Here is a 21,630-nt window from a genome sequence, read left to right as displayed (position 1 = left end):
AAATTCACTTTCAACGCCCAAACCCCCTTCCATCCTCCCCAAAAAAAATCGGGAAATCCCAATCCCAAAACCACTCCCTCCTTCCCAGAATTCCGTTTTTGTTCCTAAAATTTCATTTTTAATCCTCAAAAATCCACTCTGAAATTAAAATAAAAAAAAAACAAACCCAAAAACCTCTGCCTTCATTACTGGAATTTCGTGTCCGACCCCAAAATTCCTTTTTAAAATTTTTTTGTCTTTCCCGATTTTCCAATATTTTTTGGTTTTTCCCCAAAAAAAAATCCAATCCCCCAAAAAAATCCCACTGTAACCCCAAGAAATCCATTTTATTCTCCTATAACCCCCCACTTCTATCCCGTTTTTCCTTAATTTCTTTTTCCCAGTTTTTCCCTCCTTTTTTCCCCAATTTTCCATTTTTACCCCCATTTTTCCTGTCCTTTTTTTCCCCCTAAATTTTCCCTTTTTTCCCCCAATTTTTCATTTTTCCCCCCATATTCCCCCTCCTTTTTTCCCTCAATTTCCCATTTTTTTCCTGCTTTTTCCTCCTTTTTTCCCCAATTTTTCTTTTTTCCCCCCGTTTTCCCCCTCATTTTTTTTTCTCTCATTTTTCCTGTTTTTTCCCCAATTTTTCCCCTCTCAGTTTTTCATATTCCCCCCCAGTTTTCCCCTCATTTTTTTCCCAATTTTTCATTTCTGCCCTCATTTTTTCCCAGTTTTCCCCTCAATTTTTTTTCCCAATTTTCCCCTCTCAATTTTTTTCTTCCCCTTTTTCCCCAATTCTTCATTTTTTCCCCCGTTTTCCCAATTTTTCCTTTTCCCCCAATTTTCCATTTTTCCCCCATTTCCCCCCTCCCTTTTTCCCTCAATTTCCATTTTTCTTTTTTTGCCCAATTTTTCATTTCCCCCCCCTTTTCCCCAATTTTCCCCAAATTTTCATTTCCCCCCCCTTTCCCCCCAATTTCCTCTCCATTTTCTGTCTTTTCCCTCAATTTTTCCCCATTTTTTCCCCAATTTTCCCCTCAATTTCCCCCCTCCTTTTTTCCCCTCAATTTCCCATTTTTTCCCCATTTTTTTCTATTTTTCCCCCATTTTTTCCCTCCTTTCTCCCCAATTTCGCCCCCATTTTCCCCCCTTCTTTTTCCCCTCATTTCCCCCTCCATTTTTCCCCAATTTTCTCCATTTTTCCCCCAATTTTCCCCCTCCTTTCCCCCTCCATTTTCCCCCCAATTTTCCATTTCCCCCTCCATTTTTTCTCCGATTTTCCCCATTTTTCCCCCAATTTTCCCCCTCCATTTTCCCCCCCAATTTTTCATTTTTCCCATTTTTCCCCCAATTTCCCCCCTTTTTCCCCCCATTTCCCCTCAATTTCCCATCTTTTCCCCATTTTCCCCCCAATTTTCCTCATTTTTCCCCCAATTTTCCCCCTCCATTTTTTCCCCAATTTCCCCCTCCTTTCCCCCTCCAATTTTTCCCCCAGTTTTTCATTTTCCCCCCATTTTCCCGTCTTTTCCCCATTTTTCCCCAATTTTCCCCCCTCCATTTTCCCCCCAATTTTTCATTTTTCCCCCCTCATTTCCCCCTCCATTTTTTCCCCAATTTCCCCCATTTTTCCCCCCTCATTTTTTCCCCTTTTGCCCCCCCCCCAAAAAAAAAAAAATCCCCTCACAAACTCTCATAAACCCCCAGGAATTTTCAACCGATTTTATTCCCGCAACTTCCCCGCCCACCCCAAAAAAAAACCCCAAAAAAAAACCCCAAACCACCAATTCCCATTTTTCCAGCCCAATTTTGCCCTTTTCTCCTCATTTTTTCTTGGACACACCCACGGTTCTCCCGCGGCGCCCGGTGGTTTTCGTGTGCTGGCCCCGCACTCTCAAACTGCAAAAAAAAAAAAAAAAAAATAAAATAAATTTAAAAAAAAAAATATTCACGATTCAGCCCCAAAATTCCCGGGTTTTTTTGTTTAACCAAAATTGTTTTTTTGTTTTTGGTTTTTTTTTTACCCCCAAAAGTGGCGCAGGCCGCGGTGAGCTCGGATTTTCTTGAGGCGCTCGAGGTCCTCGCGGAGTTTGTTGTCCAGGCCGTTGGCCAGAACCTGCAGGGGGTAAAAAATTTGGGGGTGGAAAGGGGGAAATTGGGAAAAAAATTGGGGGGAAAAAAATTGGGGGGAAATTGGGGGAAAATGGGGGGAAATTGGGGGGAAAATGGGGGGAATTGGGGAAAAAATGGGGGAAATTGGGGGGGAAATGGGGGGAAATTGGGGAAAAATGGGGGAAATTGGGGAAAAAATGGGGGAAAATTGGGGGAAATTGGGGAAAAAATGGGGGGAAATTGGGGGGAAAATGGGGGGAAATTGGGGAAAAATGGGGGAAATTGGGGAAAAAATGGGGGAAAAAAGGGGGGGAAAATGGGGGAAAAAATGGGGGGAAAATGGGGGAAAAAATGGGGGAAAATTGGGGGAAATTGGGGAAAAAATGGGGGGGAAATTGGGGGGGAAAATGGGGGGAAATTGGGGAAAAAATGGGGGAAAAAGGGGGAATTTGGGGGGAAATTGGGAATAATGGGGATAAAAATGGGGGGAAAATGGGGGAAAAAATGGGGATGAAATGCGGGAAATTGGTTAAAAAATGGGGGAAATGGGAAAACTGGGGAAAAATGGGGATAAAACGGGGGAAACTGGGAAAAATTGGGGGATAAAATAGAGATAAAGAGAGGAAAAAAATTAGGATAAAACGGGGGAAATTCGGGAGAAAACGGTGAAAATGTGGGAAATTTGAGAGGAATTTGGGGATAAAACAAGGGGGGGGAGAAAAAAAAAAAAAAAACAACAGGGAAAATTTGGGACGAAAAAACTGTTGGGAAACGATGAAAAATCGGGGTAAAAATTGGGGAAAAAAAAGGGAAAAAAAATTGGGAAAAATCATGGAAAAGGAAAAGGTGGGGTCAGACCTGGGAGTATTTGCCATCCTTGACGTCCTTCTGTCTGTTGAGGAACCAGTCTGGGATCTTGTACTGTCGGGGGTTCTGCATGATGGTGATCACCCTCTCCACCTGGGGACACAGCACAGGGTCACAGCTGGCCCCAAAAATGTCACCGAGGGTCCCTGGCACCCGTGGGGACAAAAAAAAAAATAAAATTTGGGGTAAAAGTAGAAAAAACTGGGGGTGGATCGTGTTGGAAATGGAGGAATTAGGACAGAAATGGCCTAAAAAATGCACCTAAAAAATTCCCCAAAATGAGGTTTAAGTGTCCCCAAAGGTCAAAAATGTCACCGAGGGTCCCTGGAACCCGTGGGGACAAAAAATGAAAAATTTGGGGTAAAAATAGAAAAAACTGGGGGTGGATCGTGTTGGAAATGGAGGAATTAGGACAGAAATGGCCTAAAAAATGCACCTAAAAAAATCCCCAAAATGAAGTTTAAGTGTCCCCAAAGGCCAAAAATGTCACCGAGGGTCCCTAGAACCCGTGGGGACAAAAAAAAATAAAATTTGGGGTAAAAATAGAAAAAACTGGGGGTGGATCGTGTTGGAAATGGAGGAATTAGGACAGAAATGGCCTAAAAAATGCACCTAAAAAAATCCCCAAAATGAGGTTTAAGTGTCCCCAAAGGTCAAAAATGTCACCGAGAGTCCCTGGAACCCATGGGGACAAAAAAAAATAAAAATTTGGGGTAAAAGTAGAAAAAACTGGGGGTGGATCGTGTTGGAAATGGAGGAATTAGGACAGAAATGGCCTAAAAAATGCACCTAAAAAAATCCCCAAAATGAGGTTTAAGTGTCCCCAAAGGCCAAAAATGTCACCGAGGATCCCTGGAACCCGTGGGGACAAAAAATGAAAAATTTGGGGTAAAAATAGAAAAAACTGGGGGTGGATCGTGTTGGAAATGGAGGAATTAGGACAGAAATGGCCTAAAAAATGCACCCCAAAAAAATCCCAAAATGAGGTTTAAGTGTCCCCAAAGGTCAAAAATGTCACCGAGGGTCCCTGGAACCCGTGGGGACAAAAAATGAAAAATTTGGGGTAAAAGTAGAAAAAAATGGGGGTGGATCGTGTTGGAAATGGAGGAATTAGGACAGAAATGGCCTAAAAAATGCACCCCAAAAAAATCCCAAAATGAGGTTTAAGTGTCCCCAAAGGCCAAAAATGTCACCGAGGGTCCCTGGAACCCGCGGGGACAAAAAAAAAAAAAAAAAAAAAAAATTTGGGGTAAAAATAGAAAAAACTGGGGGTGGATCGTGTTGGAAATGGAGAAATTTGGACAGAAATGGCCTAAAAAATGCACCTAAAAAAATCCCCAAAATGAGGTTTAAGTGTCCCCAAAGGCCAAAAATGTCACCGAGGGTCCCTGGAACCCGTGGGGACAAATAAAAAAAAAAAAAAAAAAAATTTGGGGTAAAAATAGAAAAAACTGGGGGTGGATCGTGTTGGAAATGGAGGAATTAGGACAGAAATGGCCTAAAAAATGCACCTAAAAAAAATCCCAAAATGAGGTTTAAGTGTCACCAAAGGCCAAAAATGTCACCGAGGGTCCCTGGACCCCGTGGGGACAAAAAAAAAAAAAAAAAAAAAAAATTTGGGGTAAAAATAGAAAAAACTGGGGGTGGATCGTGTTGGAAATGGAGGAATTAGGACAGAAATGGCCTAAAAAATGCACCTAAAAAAATCCCCAAAATGAGGTTTAAGTGTCCCCAAAGGCCAAAAATGTCACCGAGGGTCCCTGGACACCGTGGGGACAAAAAAAAAAAAAAAAAAAAAAAAAATTTGGGGTAAAAATAGAAAAAAATGGGGGTGGATCGTGTTGGAAATGGAGGAATTAGGACAGAAATGGCCTAAAAAATGCACCTAAAAAAATCCCAAAATGAGGTTTAAGTGTCCCCAAAGGCCAAAAATGTCACCGAGGGTACCTGGAACCCGTGGGGACAAAAAAAAATAAAAATTTGGGGTAAAAATAGAAAAAACTGGGGGTGGATCGTGTTGGAAATGGAGGAATTAGGACAGAAATGGCCTAAAAAATGCACCTAAAAAAATCCCCAAAATGAGGTTTAAGTGTCACCAAAGGCCAAAAATGTCACCGAGGGTCCCTGGACCCCGTGGGGACAAAAAAAAAATAAAATTTGGGGTAAAAATAGAAAAAACTGGGGGTGGATCGTGTTGGAAATGGAGGAATTAGGACAGAAATGGCCTAAAAAATGCACCTAAAAAAATCCCCAAAATGAGGTTTAAGTGTCCCCAAAGGCCAAAAATGTCACCGAGGGTCCCTGGAACCCGTGGGGACAAAAAATGAAAAATTTGGGGTAAAAATAGAAAAAACTGGGGGTGGATCGTGTTGGAAATGGAGGAATTAGCACCAAAAAATGTCCACGGAATCCCCTCAGGTCACCCCGAAATGCCCTGGAAATTGTCCCCAAGCGTCCCCACGTGTCCCCACGTGTCCCCAGGATGTCCCCAAGGTGTCACCTCGTCCTCGGTGAGCTCCCCAGCCCGTTTGGTCAGGTCGATGTCCGCCTTGCGCAGCACCACGTGAGCGTAGCGCCGCCCCACGCCCTGGGGGACAAACGGGTGGGTGGCACTCGGGGGACAGCTCCACGAGGCCACCACAGGGTCCCCGAACCCCTCTGGGTGTCCCCAGATTGTCCCCAGACCCCTTCGATCTGTCCCCACCCCCCTCCTGCTGGCCCCAGGTGTCCCCAGGTGTCCCCACCCCTCTCCTGCTGTCCCCACCCCCCTCCTGCTGTCCCCAGCCCTCTCCTGCTGTGCCCAGGTGTCCCCACCCCTCTCCTGCTGTCCCCAGGTGTCCCCATCCCTCTCCTGCTGTCCCCAGGTGTCCCCACCCACCTCCTGCTGTCCCCAGGTGTCCCCAGCCCTCTCCTGCTGTCCCCGAATGTCCCCAGGTGTCCCCACCCCCTCTCCTGCTGTCCCCGAATGTCCCCAGGTGTCCCCACCTCTCTCCTGCACTCCCCAGGTGTCCCCACCCCCCTCCTGCTGTCCCCAGCCCTCTCCTGCTGTGCCCAGGTGTCCCCAGCCCTCTCCTGCTGTGCCCAGGTGTCCCCAGGTGTCCCCAGCCCTCTCCTGCTGTGCCCAGGTGTCCCCAGGTGTCCCCAGGTGTCCCCAGGCCCACCTTGATGGCGGTGATGGCGAAGGCGATCTTGCGGCGCCCGTCGATGTTGGTGTTGAGCACCCGCAGAATGTGCTGGAACTTCTCGGGGATCACCAGAGACTGGGGGGACATTGGGGGGACATTGGGGACATTGAGGGGACACTGTGGACACTGAGGGGAGATTGGGGGCACGTTGGGGGGATTTGGGGACATTGGGGGGAGATTGGGGGGATTTGGGGACACTGAGGGGATTTGGGGACACTGAGGGGAGATTGGGGGGATTTGGGGACATTGGGGGGATTTGGGGACACTGAGGGGAGATTGGGGACATTGGGGGGACACTGGGGGAACACTAAGGGGATTTGGGGACATTGGGGACATTGAGGGGACATTGGGGGAACACTAAGGGGATTTGGGGACACTGGGGACATTTGGGATGACATTTGGGATGACACTGAGGGGACATTGGGGTCATTGAGAGGAGATTGGGGACATGGAGGGGACATTGGGGGAACAATAAGGGGATTTGGGGACATTGGGGGGACATTGAGGGGACACTGGGGGAACACTAAGGGGATTTGGGGACATTGGGGACATTGAGGGGACATTGGGGGAACAATAAGGGGATTTGGGGACATTGGGGGGACATTGAGGGGAGATTGGGGGGACATTGGGGGGATTTAGGGACATTGGGGACATTTGGGATGACACTGAAGGGAGATTGGGGACATTGAGGGGACATTGGGGGAACACTAAGGGGATTTGGGGACATTTGGGATGACATTTGGGATGACACTGAGGGGACATTGGGGTCATTGAGGGGACATTGGGGGGATTTAGGGACATTGGGGACATTGGGGATGACATTGAGGGGATTGGGGACATTGAAGGGACACTGGGGACATTGAGGGGACATTAAGAGGAGATTGGGGACATTGGGGATGTTGAGGGGACATTGAGGGAAGACTGGGGACATTGGGGGCACATTGGGGGACACTGAGGGGACATTGGGGACATTGAAGGAACATTGGGGGGATTTGGGACATTGGGGGCACATTGGGGGACACTGAGGGGACATTGGGGACATTGAAGGAACATTGGGGGGATTGGGGACATTGAGGGCACATTGGGGGACACTGAGGGGACATTGGGGACATTGAAGGAACATTGGGGGGATTTGGGACATTGGGGGCACATTGGGGGACACTGAGGGGACATTGGGGACATTGAAGGAACATTGGGGGGATTTGGGACATTGGGGGCACATTGGGGGACACTGAGGGGACATTGGGGACACTGGAAGGATTTGGGGACACTGGGGGGATTTGGGGACATTGGGGGATTGGAGATTTTGGGGGAATTGAGGACAATGGGAACATTGTGAACTTTGGGGGGATTGGGGACACTGAGGGCATTGGGGACATTTCAGGATTTGGGGACATTCGGGGACACTGGGAGACTTGGGGGGAGGACTGAGAACATTTGGGATTTTGGGGACATCGAGGGACTTTTGGGACATTGGGAGACTTGGGGGCCCTGGGGACATTTGGGGGAATTTGGGACATTTAGGGACTTTGGGGGGGGACTGGGACACCTCTGGGGAGTTTGGGGACATTTGGAAGGGGATTGAAGACAATTTTAGGGGGTTTGGGGCCACCTGGAGGGAAATGGGGACAGTTTTAGGGAGGTTGGGGACACCTGGAGAATATCTGAGACAGTTTTATGGAACTTGGGGACATTTGAAAAGGGATTTGGAACACTTTTAGGGAATTTGAGGACACATGAGGAGATTTGGGACAGTTTTAGAGACTTTGGTGACAGATGAGGACGATTCGGGGACAGTTTTAGGCAGTTTGGGGACAATTCTGGACAGGGCTTGGGGCAGTTTGGCGACACCTCAGGCCCACTCCGGGCCGAGACCGCCATGAGGGGAGCGAAGGCCGCCATGACACCTGGGGAGGGGGTGGTCGAAAATTCGGGGCCCTCCCGCCGCCATCGCCGCGCGCCGCCGCCCCGCTCCCGCCCCGCCGCCTCCCTCAGCGCCGCCGCCATCGCCCCGCGCCCTTCCCGCCACCCTCCGCCATCCCCGCTCGCCGATGACGCCGGATGCCGGCCGGGACCTCACCATGACTGCGGCCTTCGCGGGGCTCTGCCGGAAGAAGAAGGAGGGGACGGAAGTGACGTCACGCGCCGCGCCCCGTACGCCGTGCGTCCACAAGATGGCGGCGCAGACTGAGGTAGAGCCGGGACCGGGCGAGGTTTGGGGGATGCGGGGATTTGTTTTGGGCTTTTTTGGGGGGATTTTTGTGGGGACTTGGGAGATTTTTGGGATCGCGGAGGGGGTGAGGGGGTTACTAAAGCGATTGTGCCGCAGGTGGCGGCGATGGAGGCGCCGCTGGAGGCGGAGCTGGAGGCGGAGCTGGATCTGGACGGGGCGGAGCTGGAGGAAGTGGATGGTGAGAGAGGCGGGACCATTAAAAACGGCGGATTAATTAACGCTTAATGAGGGGGCGGGGTGGGACAGGGAAGAGGGGGTGGAGCCTGCAGGCAAAGGGAGGCGTGGTCAAATCAAAAGGCGTGGTCATTTACCTCATGTGGGTGTGATTGACAGGACTAGGCGTGATCATTGAGCTTATTTGGGTGTGATTGACATCCCGGGGGCGTGTCCATTTACCTTATTTGGGTGTCGTCGCCAGGCTGAGGGCGTGGCTAGTGACTACATTTGGGTGTGATTGACATGCCGGGGGCGTGCCCATTTATCTTATGTGGGTGTGATTGACAGGCTTGGGGCGTGGCTATTTAACTTTTCTGAGTGTGGCTGTGAGGCTGTGGGCGTGGCTATTTACCATGTTCGGGTGTGATTGACATGCCGGGGGCGTGTCCATTTACCTTAGCTGGGTGTCATCGCCACCCTGGGGGCGTGGTTATTGACCATATTTAGGTGTGATTGACATGCCGGGGGCGTGCCCATCTACCTTATTTGGGTGTGATTGACAGTCTGGTAAATGGAGAGGGCGTGGTTTGTGGGAGGGGCGTGGCCTGGACGGACCGAACCATTTGAGGGGGGGGGGGTGGGGGGGGAGCGTGTTTTTTCTCCAATTCCATCCTATTTCCCCCATATTTATTTTTTTTTCCCCCCTCCCCCGTTTTTCCCAATTTTTCCCGTTTTATTCCCATTTTCCCCAGTTCATATCCAGGAAAACCTGGAGGACGCCCTGGTGCAGGAGGCGCTGCAGACCGTGAGTGATCCCTCCCTAAAATATCCCGAAATATCCCCCGAAAAAAGCCCCCCCCCCAAAAAAAAATGTCCCCAAAATGTCCCCAAATGTCCCCAAATTCCCATTCCAGGGCGTGGACCTGCGCGAGTATTCCCGGCAGGTGGAGCTGGAGCTGCAGGAGGTGGAGAAGGCCTCGATCCAGGATTGTATCCCCCCCCCCCCAAAAAAAAAAATTGTCCCCAAAATTGTCCCCCAAAAACTGTCCCCAAAAAAATTGTCCCCAAAAAGTTGTCCCCCCCCCCAAAAAAAAATTGTCCCCAAAAAAGTTGTCCCCAAAATTGTACCCAAAAAACTGTCCTCAAAAAATTGTCAACAAAAAATTGTCCCCCAAAAAAATTGTCCCCAAAAAATTGTCCCCCAAAAAAATTGTCCCCAAAATTGTCCCCAAAAGTTGTCCCCAAAATTGTCCCCGAAAAACTGTTCCCAAAATTATCCAAAAATTGTCCCTAAAAAATTGTACCTAAAAAATTGTACCTAAAAAATTGTCCCCAAAGTTGTCCCCCCAAAAAATTGTCCCCAAAATTATCCCCAAAAATTGTCCCCCAAAAAATTGTCCCCAAAATTGTCCCCCCCCCAAAAAAATTGTCCCCAAAAAAGTTGTCCCCAAATCCTCAGGGAACTTTCCCCAAATGTCCCCAAGGTGTCCCTAAAGTGTCCCCAGATGTCCCCGAAGTGTCCCCAAATGTCCCCAAATGTCCCCAGATGTCCCCAAATGTCCCCAGGTGTCCCCAGATGTCCCCAGATGTCCCCAAAGTGTCCCCAAATGTCCCCAAATGTCCCCAAGGTGTCCCCAAAGTGTCCCCAAATGTCCCCAAATGTCCCCAAGGTGTCACAGACCCCTCAAAAATGCCCCAAAATCTCTAAAAAATGTCCCCAAATCCCAAAAACCGGTCCTCAAATCCCAAAAACCCGTCCTCAAATGTCCCCGAATGTCCCCAAATGTCCCCAAAGTGTCCCCAAATGTCCCCAAAGTGTCCCCAAATCCTCAGGGAACTGTCCCCAAATGTCCCCAAAGTGTCCCCAAATGTCCCCAAAGTGTCCCCAAATCCTCAGGGAACTGTCCCCAAATGTCCCCAAAGTGTCCCTAAATGTCCCCAAGGGTCCCCAGAGGGTCCCCAAAGTGTCCCCAGAGTGTCCTCAAATGTCCCCAGATGTCCCCAAATGTCCCCAAATGTCCCCAAAGTGTCCCCAGATGTCCCCAAATGTCCCCAAAGTGTCCCCAAGGTGTCACAGACCCCTCAAAAATGCCCCAAAATCTCTAAAAAATGTCCCCAAATCCCAAAAACCCGTCCTCAAATCCCAAAAACCCGTCCTCAAATGTCCCCGAATGTCCCCGAATGTCCCCAAAGTGTCCCCAAAGTGTCCCCGAGTGTCCCCAAAGTGTCCCCGAGTGTCCCTTGACCCCTCAGACATCCGGGAGAGCGAGAACATCGCCGAGCTGCACAACCAGATCAGCGCCTGCGACGCCATCCTCGAGGTGACAGATGTCCCCAAGGGTCCCCAAAGTGTCCCTAAATGTCCCCAAGGGTCCCCAAAGTGTCCCCAAGGGTCCCCAAATGTCCCCAAAGTGTCCCTAAATGTCCCCAAGGGTCCCCAAAGTGTCCCTAAATGTCCCCGAGTGTCCCCAAAGTGTCCCCAAGGGTCCCCAAAGTGTCCCCAAAGTGTCCCTAAATGTCCCCAAGGGTCCCCAAAGTGTCCCCAAGGGTCCCCAAATGTCCCCAAAGTGTCCCTAAATGTCCCCAAGGGTCCCCAAAGTGTCCCTAAATGTCCTCAAGTGTCCCCAAAGTGTCCCTAAATGTCCCAAATGGCCCCAAAGTGTCCCTAAATGTCCCCAAGTGTCCCCAAATGTCCCTAAATGTCCCCAATGTCCCCAAAGTGTTCCCAAGTGTCCCCAAATGGCCCCAAATGTCCCCAAAGTGTCCCCAAGGGTCCCCAAATGTCCCCAAAGTGTCCCTAAATGTCCCCAAGTGTCCCCAAAGTGTTCCCAAGTGTCCCTAAATGTCCCCAAATGTCCCCAAAGTGTCCCCAAGGGTCCCCAGAGTATCCCCAAATGTCCCCAAAGTGTCCCTAAATGACCCCAAGAGTCCTTAAAGTGTCCCAAAGTGTCCCCGGAGTGTCCCCAAATGGCCTCAAGTGTCCCTAAATGGTCCCAAGTGTCCCAAAATGTCCCCAAGGGTCCCCAAAGTGTCCCTAAATGTCCCCGAGTGTCCCCAAAGTGTTCCCAAGGGTTCCCAAATGTCCCCAAAGTGTCCCTAAATGTCCCCAAGGGTCCCCAAAGTGTCCCCAAGGGTTCCCAAATGTCCCCAAAGTGTCCCTAAATGTCCCCAAAGTGTCCCCAAAGTGTCCCCAAGGGTTCCCAAAGTGTCCCCAAGGGTCCCCAGAGGGTCCCCAAAGTGTCCCTAAATGTCCCCAAGTGTCCCCAAAGTGTCCCTAAATGTCCCCGAGTGTCCCCAAAGTGTCCCCAAGGGTCCCCAAATGTCCCCAAAGTGTCCCTAAATGTCCCCAAGGGTCCCCAAAGTGTCCCCAAGGGTCCCCAGAGTATCCCCAAATGTCCCCAAAGTGTCCCTAAATGTCCCCAAGGGTCCCCAAAGTGTCCCCAAGGGTCCCCAGAGTATCCCCAAATGTCCCCAAAGTGTCCCTAAATGACCCCAAGAGTCCTTAAAGTGTCCCAAAGTGTCCCCAGAGTGTCCCCAAATGGCCTCAAGTGTCCCTAAATGGTCCCAAGTGTCCCAAAATGTCCCCAAGGGTCCCCAAAGTGTCCCTAAATGTCCCCGAGTGTCCCCAAAGTGTTCCCAAGGGTCCCCGAAGTGTCCCCAAGGGTCCCCAGAATGTCCCCAAATGTCCCTAAATGTCCCCAAGGGTCCCCAAAGTGTCCCCAAGGGTCCCCAGAGTGTCCCCAAAGTGTCCCCAAATGGCCTCAAGTGTCCCCAAAGTGTTCCCAAGTGTCCCCAAATGGCCCCAAAGTGTCCCCAAATGGCCCCAAAATGTCCCCAAGGGTCCCCAAATGGCCCCAAGTGTCCCTAAATGTCCCCAAGTGTCCCCAAAGTGTCCCCAAGGGTCCCCAAATGTCCCCAAAGTGTCCCCAGGGGTCCCCAGGGGGTCCCCAAATGGCCTCAAGTGTCCCTAAATGGTCCCAAGGGTCCCAAAATGTCCACAAAGTGCCCCCAAAGTGTCCCCAAGTGTCCTTGAAGTGTCCCAAAATGTCCCTAAAGTGTCCCCAGATGGCCCCAAGTGTCCCAAAATGTCCCCAAAGTGTCACCAAAGTGTCCCCAAGTGTCCCTAAATAGCCCTAAAATGTCCCCAAGTGTCCCCAAAGAGTCCCCAAATGTCCCCAAGTGTCCTTAAAGTGTCACCAATCTCCCCAAAATGTCCTCAAATGGCCCCAAATTCTCTGAAATTGTCCCCAGAGTGTCCCAGACTGTCCTTGATTGTCCCCAAAGTGTCCCAAAGTGTCCCCAAAATCCCCAAAACCGCCCTGAAACACCAAAAACCGCCCTAAAACCGCCCCATAAAAAACCCCTCTAAAACCGTCCCGAAACGTCCCAAATGTCCCGGAATCGTCCCCAAATCGTCTGAAATTGTCCTCAGATTGTCTGAAATTGTCCTCAGAGTGTCCCAAACTGTCTCAGATTGTCCCCAAAGTGTCCCCAAACCCCCCAAAAATCCCCCCTGAACACCAAAAACCGCCCTAAAACCTCCCCATAAAAAAACCCCCAAAATTGTCCCGAAACGTCCCAAATGTCCTGGAATCGTCCCCAAATCGTCTGAAATTGTCCTCAGATTGTCTGAAATTGTCCTCAGAGTGTCCCAAACTGTCTCAGATTGTCCCCAAAGTGTCCCCAAACCCCCCAAAACCACCCCTAAACCACCAAAAACCTCCCTAAAACCTCCCCATACAAAAACCCCCCCAAAACCGTCCCGAAACGTCCCAAATGTCCCGGAATCGTCCCCAAATCGTCTGAAATTGTCCCAAATTGTCTGAAATTGTCCTTAAAGTGTCCCAGAGTCTCCCAGATTGTCCCCAAAGTGTCCCCAAACCCCCCAAAAATCCCCCATGAACACCAAAAACCGCCCTAAAACCGTTCCATAAAAAACCCCCAAAACCGTCCCGAAACGTCCCAAATGTCCCGGAATCGTCCCCAAATCGTCTGAAATTGTCCCAAATTGTCTGAAATTGTCCTTAAAGTGTCCCAGAGTCTCCCAGATTGTCCCCAAAGTGTCCCAAAGTGTCCCCAAACCCCCCAAAAATCCCCCCTAAACACCAAAAACCGCAAAACCTCCCCATAAAAAAACCCCCCAAAACCGTCCCAAAACGTCCCAAATGTCCCGGAATTGTCCCCGGATTGTCTGAAATTGTCCCAGATTGTCTGAAATTGTCCCCAGAGTGTCCCAAACTGTCCCTGATTGTCCCTAAAGTGTCCCAGACTGCCCCAAACCCCCCAAAACCGCCCCGAAACACCAAAAACCTCCCTAAAACCTCCCCATAAAAAACTCCCCCAAAACCGTCCCGAAACGTCCCAAATGTCCCGGAATCGTCCCCAAATCGTCTGAAATTGTCCCAAATTGTCTGAAATTGTCCTTAAAGTGTCCCAAACTGTCCCTGATTGTCCCTAAAGTGTCCCCAAAGCCCCCAAAAATCCCCCCTGAACACCAAAAACCGCCCTAAAACCTCCCCATAAAAAAACCCCCCAAAACCGTCCCAAAACGTCCCAAATGTCCCGGAATCGTCCCCAAATCGTCTGAAATTGTCCCAAATTGTCTGAAATTGTCCTTAAAGTGTCCCAGAGTCTCCCAGATTGTCCCCATGTGTCCCAAAGTGTCCCCAAACCCCCCAAAAATCCCCCCTGAACACCAAAAACCTCCCTAAAACCTCCCCATAAAAAAACCCCCAAAACCGTCCCGAAACGTCCCAAATGTCCCGGAATCGTCCCCAAATCGTCTGAAATTGTCCCAAATTGTCTGAAATTGTCCTCAGAGTGTCCCAGAGTCTCCCAGATTGTCCCCATGTGTCCCAAAGAGTCCCAAAGTGTCCCCAAACCCCCCAAAAATCCCCCCTGAACACCAAAAACCTCCCTAAAACCTCCCCATAAAAAAACCCCCAAAACCGTCCCGAAACGTCCCAAATGTCCCGGAATCGTCCCCAAATCGTCTGAAATTGTCCTAAATTGTATGAAATTGTCCTCAGAGTGTCCCAAACTGTCCCTGATTGTCCCCAAAGTGTCCCCAAACCCCCCAAAAATCCCCCCTAAACACCAAAAACCTCCCTAAAACCTCCCCATAAAAAACCCCCCTAAAACCGTCCCGAAACGTCCCAAATGTCCCGGAATCGTCCCCAAATCGTCTGAAATTGTCCCAAATTGTCTGAAATTGTCCTTAAAGTGTCCCAGAGTCTCCCAGATTGTCCCCAAAGTGTCCCCAAACCCCCCAAAAATCCCCCCTGAACACCAAAAAACCTCCCTAAAACCGTTCCATAAAAAACCCCCAAAACCGTCCCGAAACGTCCCAAATGTCCCGGAATCGTCCCCAAATCGTCTGAAATTGTCCCAAATTGTCTGAAATTGTCCTCAGAGTGTCCCAAACTGTCCCTGATTGTCCCTAAAGTGTCCCAGATTGCCCCAAACCCCCTAAAAATCCCCCCTGAACACCAAAAACCTCCCTAAAACCGTTCCATAAAAAACCCCCAAAACCGTCCCGAAACGTCCCAAATGTCCCGGAATCGTCCCCAAATCGTCTGAAATTGTCCCAAATTGTCTGAAATTGTCCTCAGAGTGTCCCAAACTGTCCCTGATTGTCCCTAAAGTGTCCCAGATTGCCCCAAACCCCCCAAAAATCCCCCCTGAACACCAAAAACCGCCCTAAAACCTCCCCATAAAAAAACCCCCCAAAACCGTCCCGAAACGTCCCAAATGTCCCGGAATCGTCCCCGAATCGTCCCCAAACGGTTCTGAAATGTTCCCCAAACCGTCCCCAGCGCATGGAGCAGATGCTGGGCTCGTTCCAGAGCTCGCTGAGCTCCCTGAGCTGGGAGATCCGAGCCCTGCAGGGCCAGGCCGGGGCCATGAACCTGCGGCTTCGGAACCGGCGCCAGGTGCGGGAGCGGCTGGGGGGGCTGCTGGACGAGCTGGTGGTGCCCCCCGACATGATCAGGTGAGGGCTTTCGGGGATTTCAAACAGGTAAATTCGAAATAAATGTGAAAAATGGGAAAAGAAAGAGAGAGAAATAAATAAAGGGGGGGGGTTTGGGAGAGATTTGGGGGAAAGGGGGGGTGGGGGGGGGGTGGGGCGATCCGGAAGGAAAAAACAAAAAAAATGAAACAAAAAAAAAAAAAAAAAGGAAAAAAAAACAAACAAAAAAATGGGGTCTGGGGGGGGTTGGGAGTGAAAGAATGGGGGTTTGGGAGAGGATTCCCAGAAAAAATGGGGATTTGGGATGGGGGAAAAATGGGATTTGGGATGGGGGAAAAATGGGGATTTGGGATGGGGGAAAAATGGGGATTTGGGATGGGGGAAAATGGGGATTTGGGAGAGGATTCCCAGAAAAAATGGGGATTTGGGATGGGGGAAAATGGGGATTTGGGATGGGGGAAATGGGGATTTGGGATGGGGGAAATGGGGATTTGGGAGAGGATTCCCAGAAAAAATGGGGATTTGGGATGGGGGAAAATGGGGATTTGGGAGAGGATTCCCAGAAAAAAATGGGAATTTGGGATGGGGAAAAATGGGATTTGGGATGGGGGAAAAAATGGGGAATTGGGATGGGGGAAAAATGGGATTTGGGATGGGAGAAATGGGGATTTGGGAGAGGATTCCCAGAAAAAATGGGAATTGGGATGGGGGAAAAAATGGGAATTTGGGATGGGGGAAAAATGGGATTTGGGATGGGGAAAAATGGGGAATTGGGATGGGGGAAAAATGGGATTTGGGATGGGAAATGGGGAATTGGGAGAGGATTCCCAGAAAAAAATGGGGATTTGGGATGGGAAAAATGGGGATTTGGGATGGGGGAAATGGGGATTTGGGATGGGGGAAAAATGGGAATTTGGGATGGGGAAAAAATGGGGGTTTGGGATGGGGGAAAATGGGGATTTGGGAGAGGATTCCCAGAAAAAAATGGGAATTTGGGATGGGGAAAAATGGGATTTGGGATGGGGGAAAAAATGGGGGTTTGGGATGGGGGAAATGGGGAATTGGGAGAGGATTCCCAGAAAAAATGGGGATTTGGGAGGGAATTCCTGGAGAAATGGGAATTTGGGGAAAAATCCCTGAAAAAATTTGGGAATTCAGGTCCCAAAAATGGGGATTTTAGGGGGCAAAAAATGGGAAATTGGGAATAAAAAATGGGAATTTGGGATGGGGAAAAATGGGAATTTGGGATGGGGGAAAAATGGGAATTTTGGGAGGGAATTCCCAGAAAAAAAATGGGAATTTGGGGAAAAATTTGGGAATTCACGACTGAAAAATGGGAATTTGGGAGGAGAAAAATGGGAATTTTTTTGAGGAACAAATGGATTTGGGAACAAGAAATGGGAATTTGGGGAGAGAATTCCTGAAAAAAATTGGGGTTTGGGGCAAAAATATCCTCGGGGGGAAAAAAAAAAAAGGGATTTGGGGAGAGAATTCCTGAAATTTTCTCGTTTTTGGATGGATTTGGATGGGAATTTCCCATTTTCGTTGGGTTTTTGATGGGAATTTTCCCATTTTTTTATGGATTTTGATGGGAATTTTTTGGTTTTTTGGAGGGAATTTCTCCGTTTTTTTGACGGATTTTGCTGGGAATTTCTCCATTTTTGGAAGGATTTCGATGGGAATTTCCCCATTTTTTGTCACGATTTTCCCATTTTTGGACAGATTTTAATGGGAATTTTCCCATTTTTGGATGGATTTTAGTGGGAATTTGCCCATTTTTTGTCATGGAATTTCCCCATTTTTGGACGGATTTTAATGGAATTTCCCCATTTTTGGACGGATTTTAATGGGAATTTCCCCATTTTTGGATGGATTTGGATGGGAATTTCCCCATTTTTGGATGGAATTTCCCCAATTTTGGACGGATTTTGCTGGGAATCCCCCGTTTCTTGATACAATTTCCCCATTTTTGGACGGATTTTAATGGGAATTCCCCCATTTTTGGACGGATTTTGCTGGGAATTTCCCTATTTTTTGTCGGAATTTTCCCAATTTTGGACGGATTTTGCTGGGAATTTCCCCATTTTTGGACGGATTTTAATGGGAATTTCCCCATTTTTGGATGGATTTTGCTGGGAATTTCCCCATTTTTGGATGGATTTGGATGGGAATTCCCCCATTTTTGGATGGAATTTCCCCATTTTTGGATGGATTTGGATGGGAATTTCCCCATTTTTTGTCGGAATTTTCCCAATTTTGGACGGATTTTGCTGGGAATTTCCCCATTTTTGGACGGATTTTAATGGAATTTCCCCATTTTTGGACGGATTTTAATGGGAATTTCCCCATTTTTGGACAGATTTTAATGGGAATTTCCCCATTTTTGGACGGATTTTAATGGAATTTCCCCATTTTTGGACGGATTTTAATGGGAATTTCCCCATTTTTGGACAGATTTTAATGGGAATTTCCCCATTTTTGGATGGATTTGGATGGGAATTCCCCCATTTTTGGATGGAATTTCCCCATTTTTGGACGGATTTTGCTGGGAATTCCCCCATTTTTGGACAGATTTTAATGGGAATTTCCCCATTTTTGGATGGATTTGGATGGGAATTCCCCCATTTTTGGATGGAATTTCCCCATTTTTGGACGGATTTTGCTGGGAATTCCCCCATTTTTGGACGGATTTTGCTGGGAACCCCCCCCCGTTTTTTCCCGTTTTTTTTTTTTTGTCGTTTTGTTTTGTTTTTTTTTTTTTAAACCTTCTCTCCCAACCCCATTTCCCCTCTATCCCAGCGTGATCCTGGAGTCCCCGGTGACGTCCCCGGAGTTCCTGGAGCGCCTGCGGGACCTGGACGGGAAGATCGAGGCGGTGAAGGAGCAGGCGTTCCGCGACACGCTGGCCTGCAACGACGTCCAGCACGTCCTCGACCGCCTGCGCATCAAGGTGCGGCCCCGCAGGACGCCGGAATTCCCTAAAAAAAAAAAAAAAAACAAAAAACAAAAAAAAAACAAAAAAAAACAAACAGAAAAACAACCAAAAAAGAAAAAAATCGCCAAATTCCTACCCCTAAAAAGAAAAAAAAAAACAGAAAAACAACCAAAAAAGAAAAAAAATCGCCAAATTCCTACCCCTAAAAAAAGAAAAAAAAAAAAAAACAAACAGAAAAACAACCAAAAAAAAAAAAAATCACCAAATTCCTACCCCTAAAAAAAAAAAAAAAAAACCAGAAAAACAACCAAAAAATAAAAAAATCGCCAAATTCCTACCCCTAAAAAAAGAAAAAAAACAAAAAAAAAACCAGAAAAACAACCAAAAAAGAAAAAAAATCGCCAAATTCCTACCCCTAAAAAAAAAAAAAAAAAAAAAAAAATTCCCCGGGTGTTACCCGCCCCCCAGGAAAAAAAAAAATCCCGGAGAAATCAGAAAAAAATCCCAGGAAAAATCCCCCCAAATAAAAGGAAAGGACTGGGAGGGAACTGGGATGAACTGGGATGGAACTGGGAGAGTTCCTGAAATGCCCAAAGTCCAAAATTCCCAAATTCCCAGCCCAAAAAATCCCCGGAGTTACCCCCAGAAAAAAAAATCCCGGAGAAATCAGAAAAAAATCCCAGGAAAAATCCCCAAAAAAAGGAAGGGACTGGGAGGGAACTGGGATGAACTGGGATGAACTGGGATGGAACTGGGATGAACTGGGATGGAACTGGGAGAGTTCCTGAAATGCCCAAAGTCCAAAATTCCCAAATTCCCAGCCCAAAAAATCCCCGGAGTTACCCCCAGAAAAAAAAATCCCGGAGAAATCAGAAAAAAATCCCAGGAAAAATCCCCAAAAAAAGGAAGGGACTGGGAGGGAACTGGGATGAACTGGGATGGAACTGGGATGAACTGGGATGGAACTGGGAGAGTTCCTGAAATTCCCGAAGTCCAAAATCCCCAAATTCCCAGCCCCAAAATTCCCAGGATTTGTCCCAAAAAATCCCGGAGAAGTCTCCAGAGAAGGGAAGGGAAGGGAACTGGGATGAACTGGGACGGACTGGGGTGGACTGTGACAAACTGGGATGAACTGGGATGAACTGGGACGGACTGGGGTGGACTGTGACAAACTGGGATGAACTGGGATGAACTGGGACGGACTGGGGTGGACTGTGACAAACTGGGATGAACTGGGATGAACTGGGTTTTACTGGGATGAACTGGGACGAAGTGGGATGAACTGGACTGAACTGGGATTATACTGGGCCGGACTGGGATTTCCTGGTGTTTACTGGGATTTACTGGGATTTCCCACTGTTTAGTGGCGTTTACTGGGGTTTCCTGCTGTGTACTGGTGCTTACTGGTTCTTATTGGTTCTTACTGGTTCTTACTGGTGCTTACTGGTTCTTACTGGTGCTTACTGGTGTTTCCTGCTGTTTACTGGTTCTTACTGGTTCTTACTGGTTCTTACTGGTGTTTACTGGTGCTTACTGGTTCTTACTGGTGCTTACTGGTGCTTACTGGTGCTTACTGGTTCTTACTGGTGCTTACTGGTGCTTACTGGTTCTTACTGGTTCTTACTGGTGCTTACTGGTTCTTACTGGTGTTTACTGGTTCTTACTGGTTCTTACTGGTGCTTACTGGTTCTTCCTGGTTCTTCCTGGTTCTTACTGGTTCTTACTGGTGTTTCCTGCTGTTTCCTGGTTCTTACTGGTTCTTACTGGTTCTTACTGGTTCTTACTGGTGTTTCCTGCTGTTTCCTGGTTCTTACTGGTTCTTGCTGGTTCTTACTGGTTCTTACTGGTGTTTCCTGCTGTTTCCTGGTTCTTACTGGTTCTTACTGGTTCTTACTGGTTCTTACTGGTGTTTCCTGCTGTTTACTGGTTCTTACTGGTTCTTACTGGTTCTTACTGGGCGGCAGGCGGTGGCGAAGATCCGGGAGTTTGTGCTGCACAAGGTTTTCTCCTTCCGGAAGCCCATGACCAATTACCAGATCCCGCAGGACTCCCTGCTCAAGTACAGGTAGGATCGGCTCCCCAAAAATTCCCAAAAAAAACGGCCCCAAACGTTCCCGAAAAATTCCACAACAGTTCCCGAAAAATCCCCCCAAAAATTCCCGGAAATTCGGGAAAAATTCCCCAAAAAAATCGCGGAAAAATCAACGAAAAATCAACGAAAAATCAACAAAAAATCACCAGGAAATCCGCAAAAAATTCCCAAAAAATCCCCCAAAAATTCCCTAAAAATCCCAAAAAAAATCCTCAAAAAATCCTCAAAAAAATCCTCAAAAAATCCCCAAAAAATCCCCAAAAAAATCCTCAAAAAATTTTCAAAAAATCCCCAAAAAATCCTGAAAAAATCCCCCAAAAATCCCCAAAAATTTCCCCAAAAATCCCCCAAAAATTCCTAAAAAATCCTGAAAAAAATCCCCAAAAAATCCTCAAAAAAATCCTTAAAAAATCCCCAAAAAATCCCCAAAAATCCCCCACCAATCCCCACCACCACCCCGCCCCCCACCTCCCCCCACTCTCCCCACCCCCCCAATCCCCATCAATTACCCCACCCCTCCCCCCACTCTCCCCACCCCCAATTACCCCACCCCTCCTCCACCCCCCCACCCCCATCAATTACCCCACCCCTCCCCCACCGCCCCACCCCCATCAATTACCCCACCCTCCCCCCACTCTCCCCACCCCCATCAATTGCCCCACCCCTCCTCACTCTCCCCATTCCCATCAATCACCCCCCCCACCCCCATCAATCACCCCACCCCCCCATCCATCACCCCACCCCCCCTCATCAATCACCCCACACCCCCAATCCCCCCCCCCATCCATCACCCCACCCCCCCATCAATCACCCCACCCCACCCCCATCAATTACCCTACCCCCCAATCCCACCCCACCCCCATCAATCACCCCACCCCCCCATCCATCACCCCACCCCCCCTCATCAATCACCCCACACCCCCAATCCCCCCCCCCATCCATCACCCCACCCCCCCATCAATCACCCCACCCCACCCCCATCAATTACCCTACCCCCCCAATCCCACCCCACCCCCATCAATCACCCCACCCCCATCAATCACCCCACCCCCCCTCATCAATCACCCCACACCCCCAATCCCCCCCCCCATCCATCACCCC

At 48.8% G+C, this 21,630-nt stretch overlaps 2 protein-coding genes across 3 annotated transcripts; one reads left to right on the top strand and one right to left on the bottom strand.

Moving 5' to 3' along the window:
• Nucleotides 1–1,738: 1,738 nt before the first annotated feature.
• Nucleotides 1,739–8,257, bottom strand: RPS18 (ribosomal protein S18). The gene is made up of 6 exons (XM_062512311.1): nucleotides 8,224–8,257; nucleotides 6,120–6,218; nucleotides 5,459–5,545; nucleotides 2,950–3,051; nucleotides 2,004–2,095; nucleotides 1,739–1,878 (listed from the first exon to the last, which is right to left on the bottom strand). The coding sequence occupies exons 1-6, from the start codon at nucleotides 8,224–8,226 to the stop codon at nucleotides 1,803–1,805; spliced, it is 459 nt and encodes a 152-aa protein (XP_062368295.1). The 5' UTR covers nucleotides 8,227–8,257; the 3' UTR covers nucleotides 1,739–1,802.
• Nucleotides 8,258–8,476: 219 nt separating this feature from the next.
• On the top strand, nucleotides 8,477–21,158 carry VPS52 (VPS52 subunit of GARP complex). 2 transcript variants are annotated; one of them, XM_062512293.1, is made up of 7 exons: nucleotides 8,477–8,554; nucleotides 9,285–9,337; nucleotides 9,447–9,522; nucleotides 10,786–10,853; nucleotides 15,348–15,523; nucleotides 18,302–18,452; nucleotides 20,402–21,158. In XM_062512293.1, the coding sequence occupies exons 1-7, from the start codon at nucleotides 8,482–8,484 to the stop codon at nucleotides 20,504–20,506; spliced, it is 702 nt and encodes a 233-aa protein (XP_062368277.1). In that variant the 5' UTR covers nucleotides 8,477–8,481; the 3' UTR covers nucleotides 20,507–21,158. The 2 variants fall into 2 exon arrangements, with proteins under 2 accessions (XP_062368277.1, XP_062368276.1); XM_062512292.1 differs by lacking the exons at nucleotides 8,477–8,554; nucleotides 9,285–9,337; nucleotides 9,447–9,522 and having other exon boundaries at nucleotides 9,530–10,853; nucleotides 20,402–21,156.
• The last annotated feature ends 472 nt before the right edge of the window (nucleotides 21,159–21,630 follow it).

This window comes from Cinclus cinclus, chromosome 35 (genome assembly GCF_963662255.1).
Source record: "Cinclus cinclus chromosome 35, bCinCin1.1, whole genome shotgun sequence".
Taxonomy (NCBI): Eukaryota; Metazoa; Chordata; class Aves; order Passeriformes; family Cinclidae; genus Cinclus; species Cinclus cinclus.
The sequence above is the reverse complement of the archived record's forward strand: the minus strand, read 5'-3'. Positions and strand labels throughout refer to the sequence as shown.

Bases quoted from the DNA above. Each gene is read 5' to 3' on its own strand.
- RPS18 (XM_062512311.1), bottom strand. The intron at 3,052-5,458 runs GTGACACCTTGG...CTGTGTCCCCAG, and splicing joins GGGAGCTCACCGAGGACGAG to GTGGAGAGGGTGATCACCAT. The intron at 2,096-2,949 runs GTCTGACCCCAC...TACCCCCTGCAG, and splicing joins AGGATGGCAAATACTCCCAG to GTTCTGGCCAACGGCCTGGA.
- VPS52 (XM_062512292.1), top strand. From the start codon at position 10,038: ATGTCCCCGAAGTGTCCCCAAATGTCCCCAAATGTCCCCAGATGTCCC. The intron at 10,854-15,347 runs GTGACAGATGTC...AACCGTCCCCAG, and splicing joins CCTGCGACGCCATCCTCGAG to CGCATGGAGCAGATGCTGGG. The intron at 15,524-18,301 runs GTGAGGGCTTTC...CCTCTATCCCAG, and splicing joins GTGCCCCCCGACATGATCAG to CGTGATCCTGGAGTCCCCGG.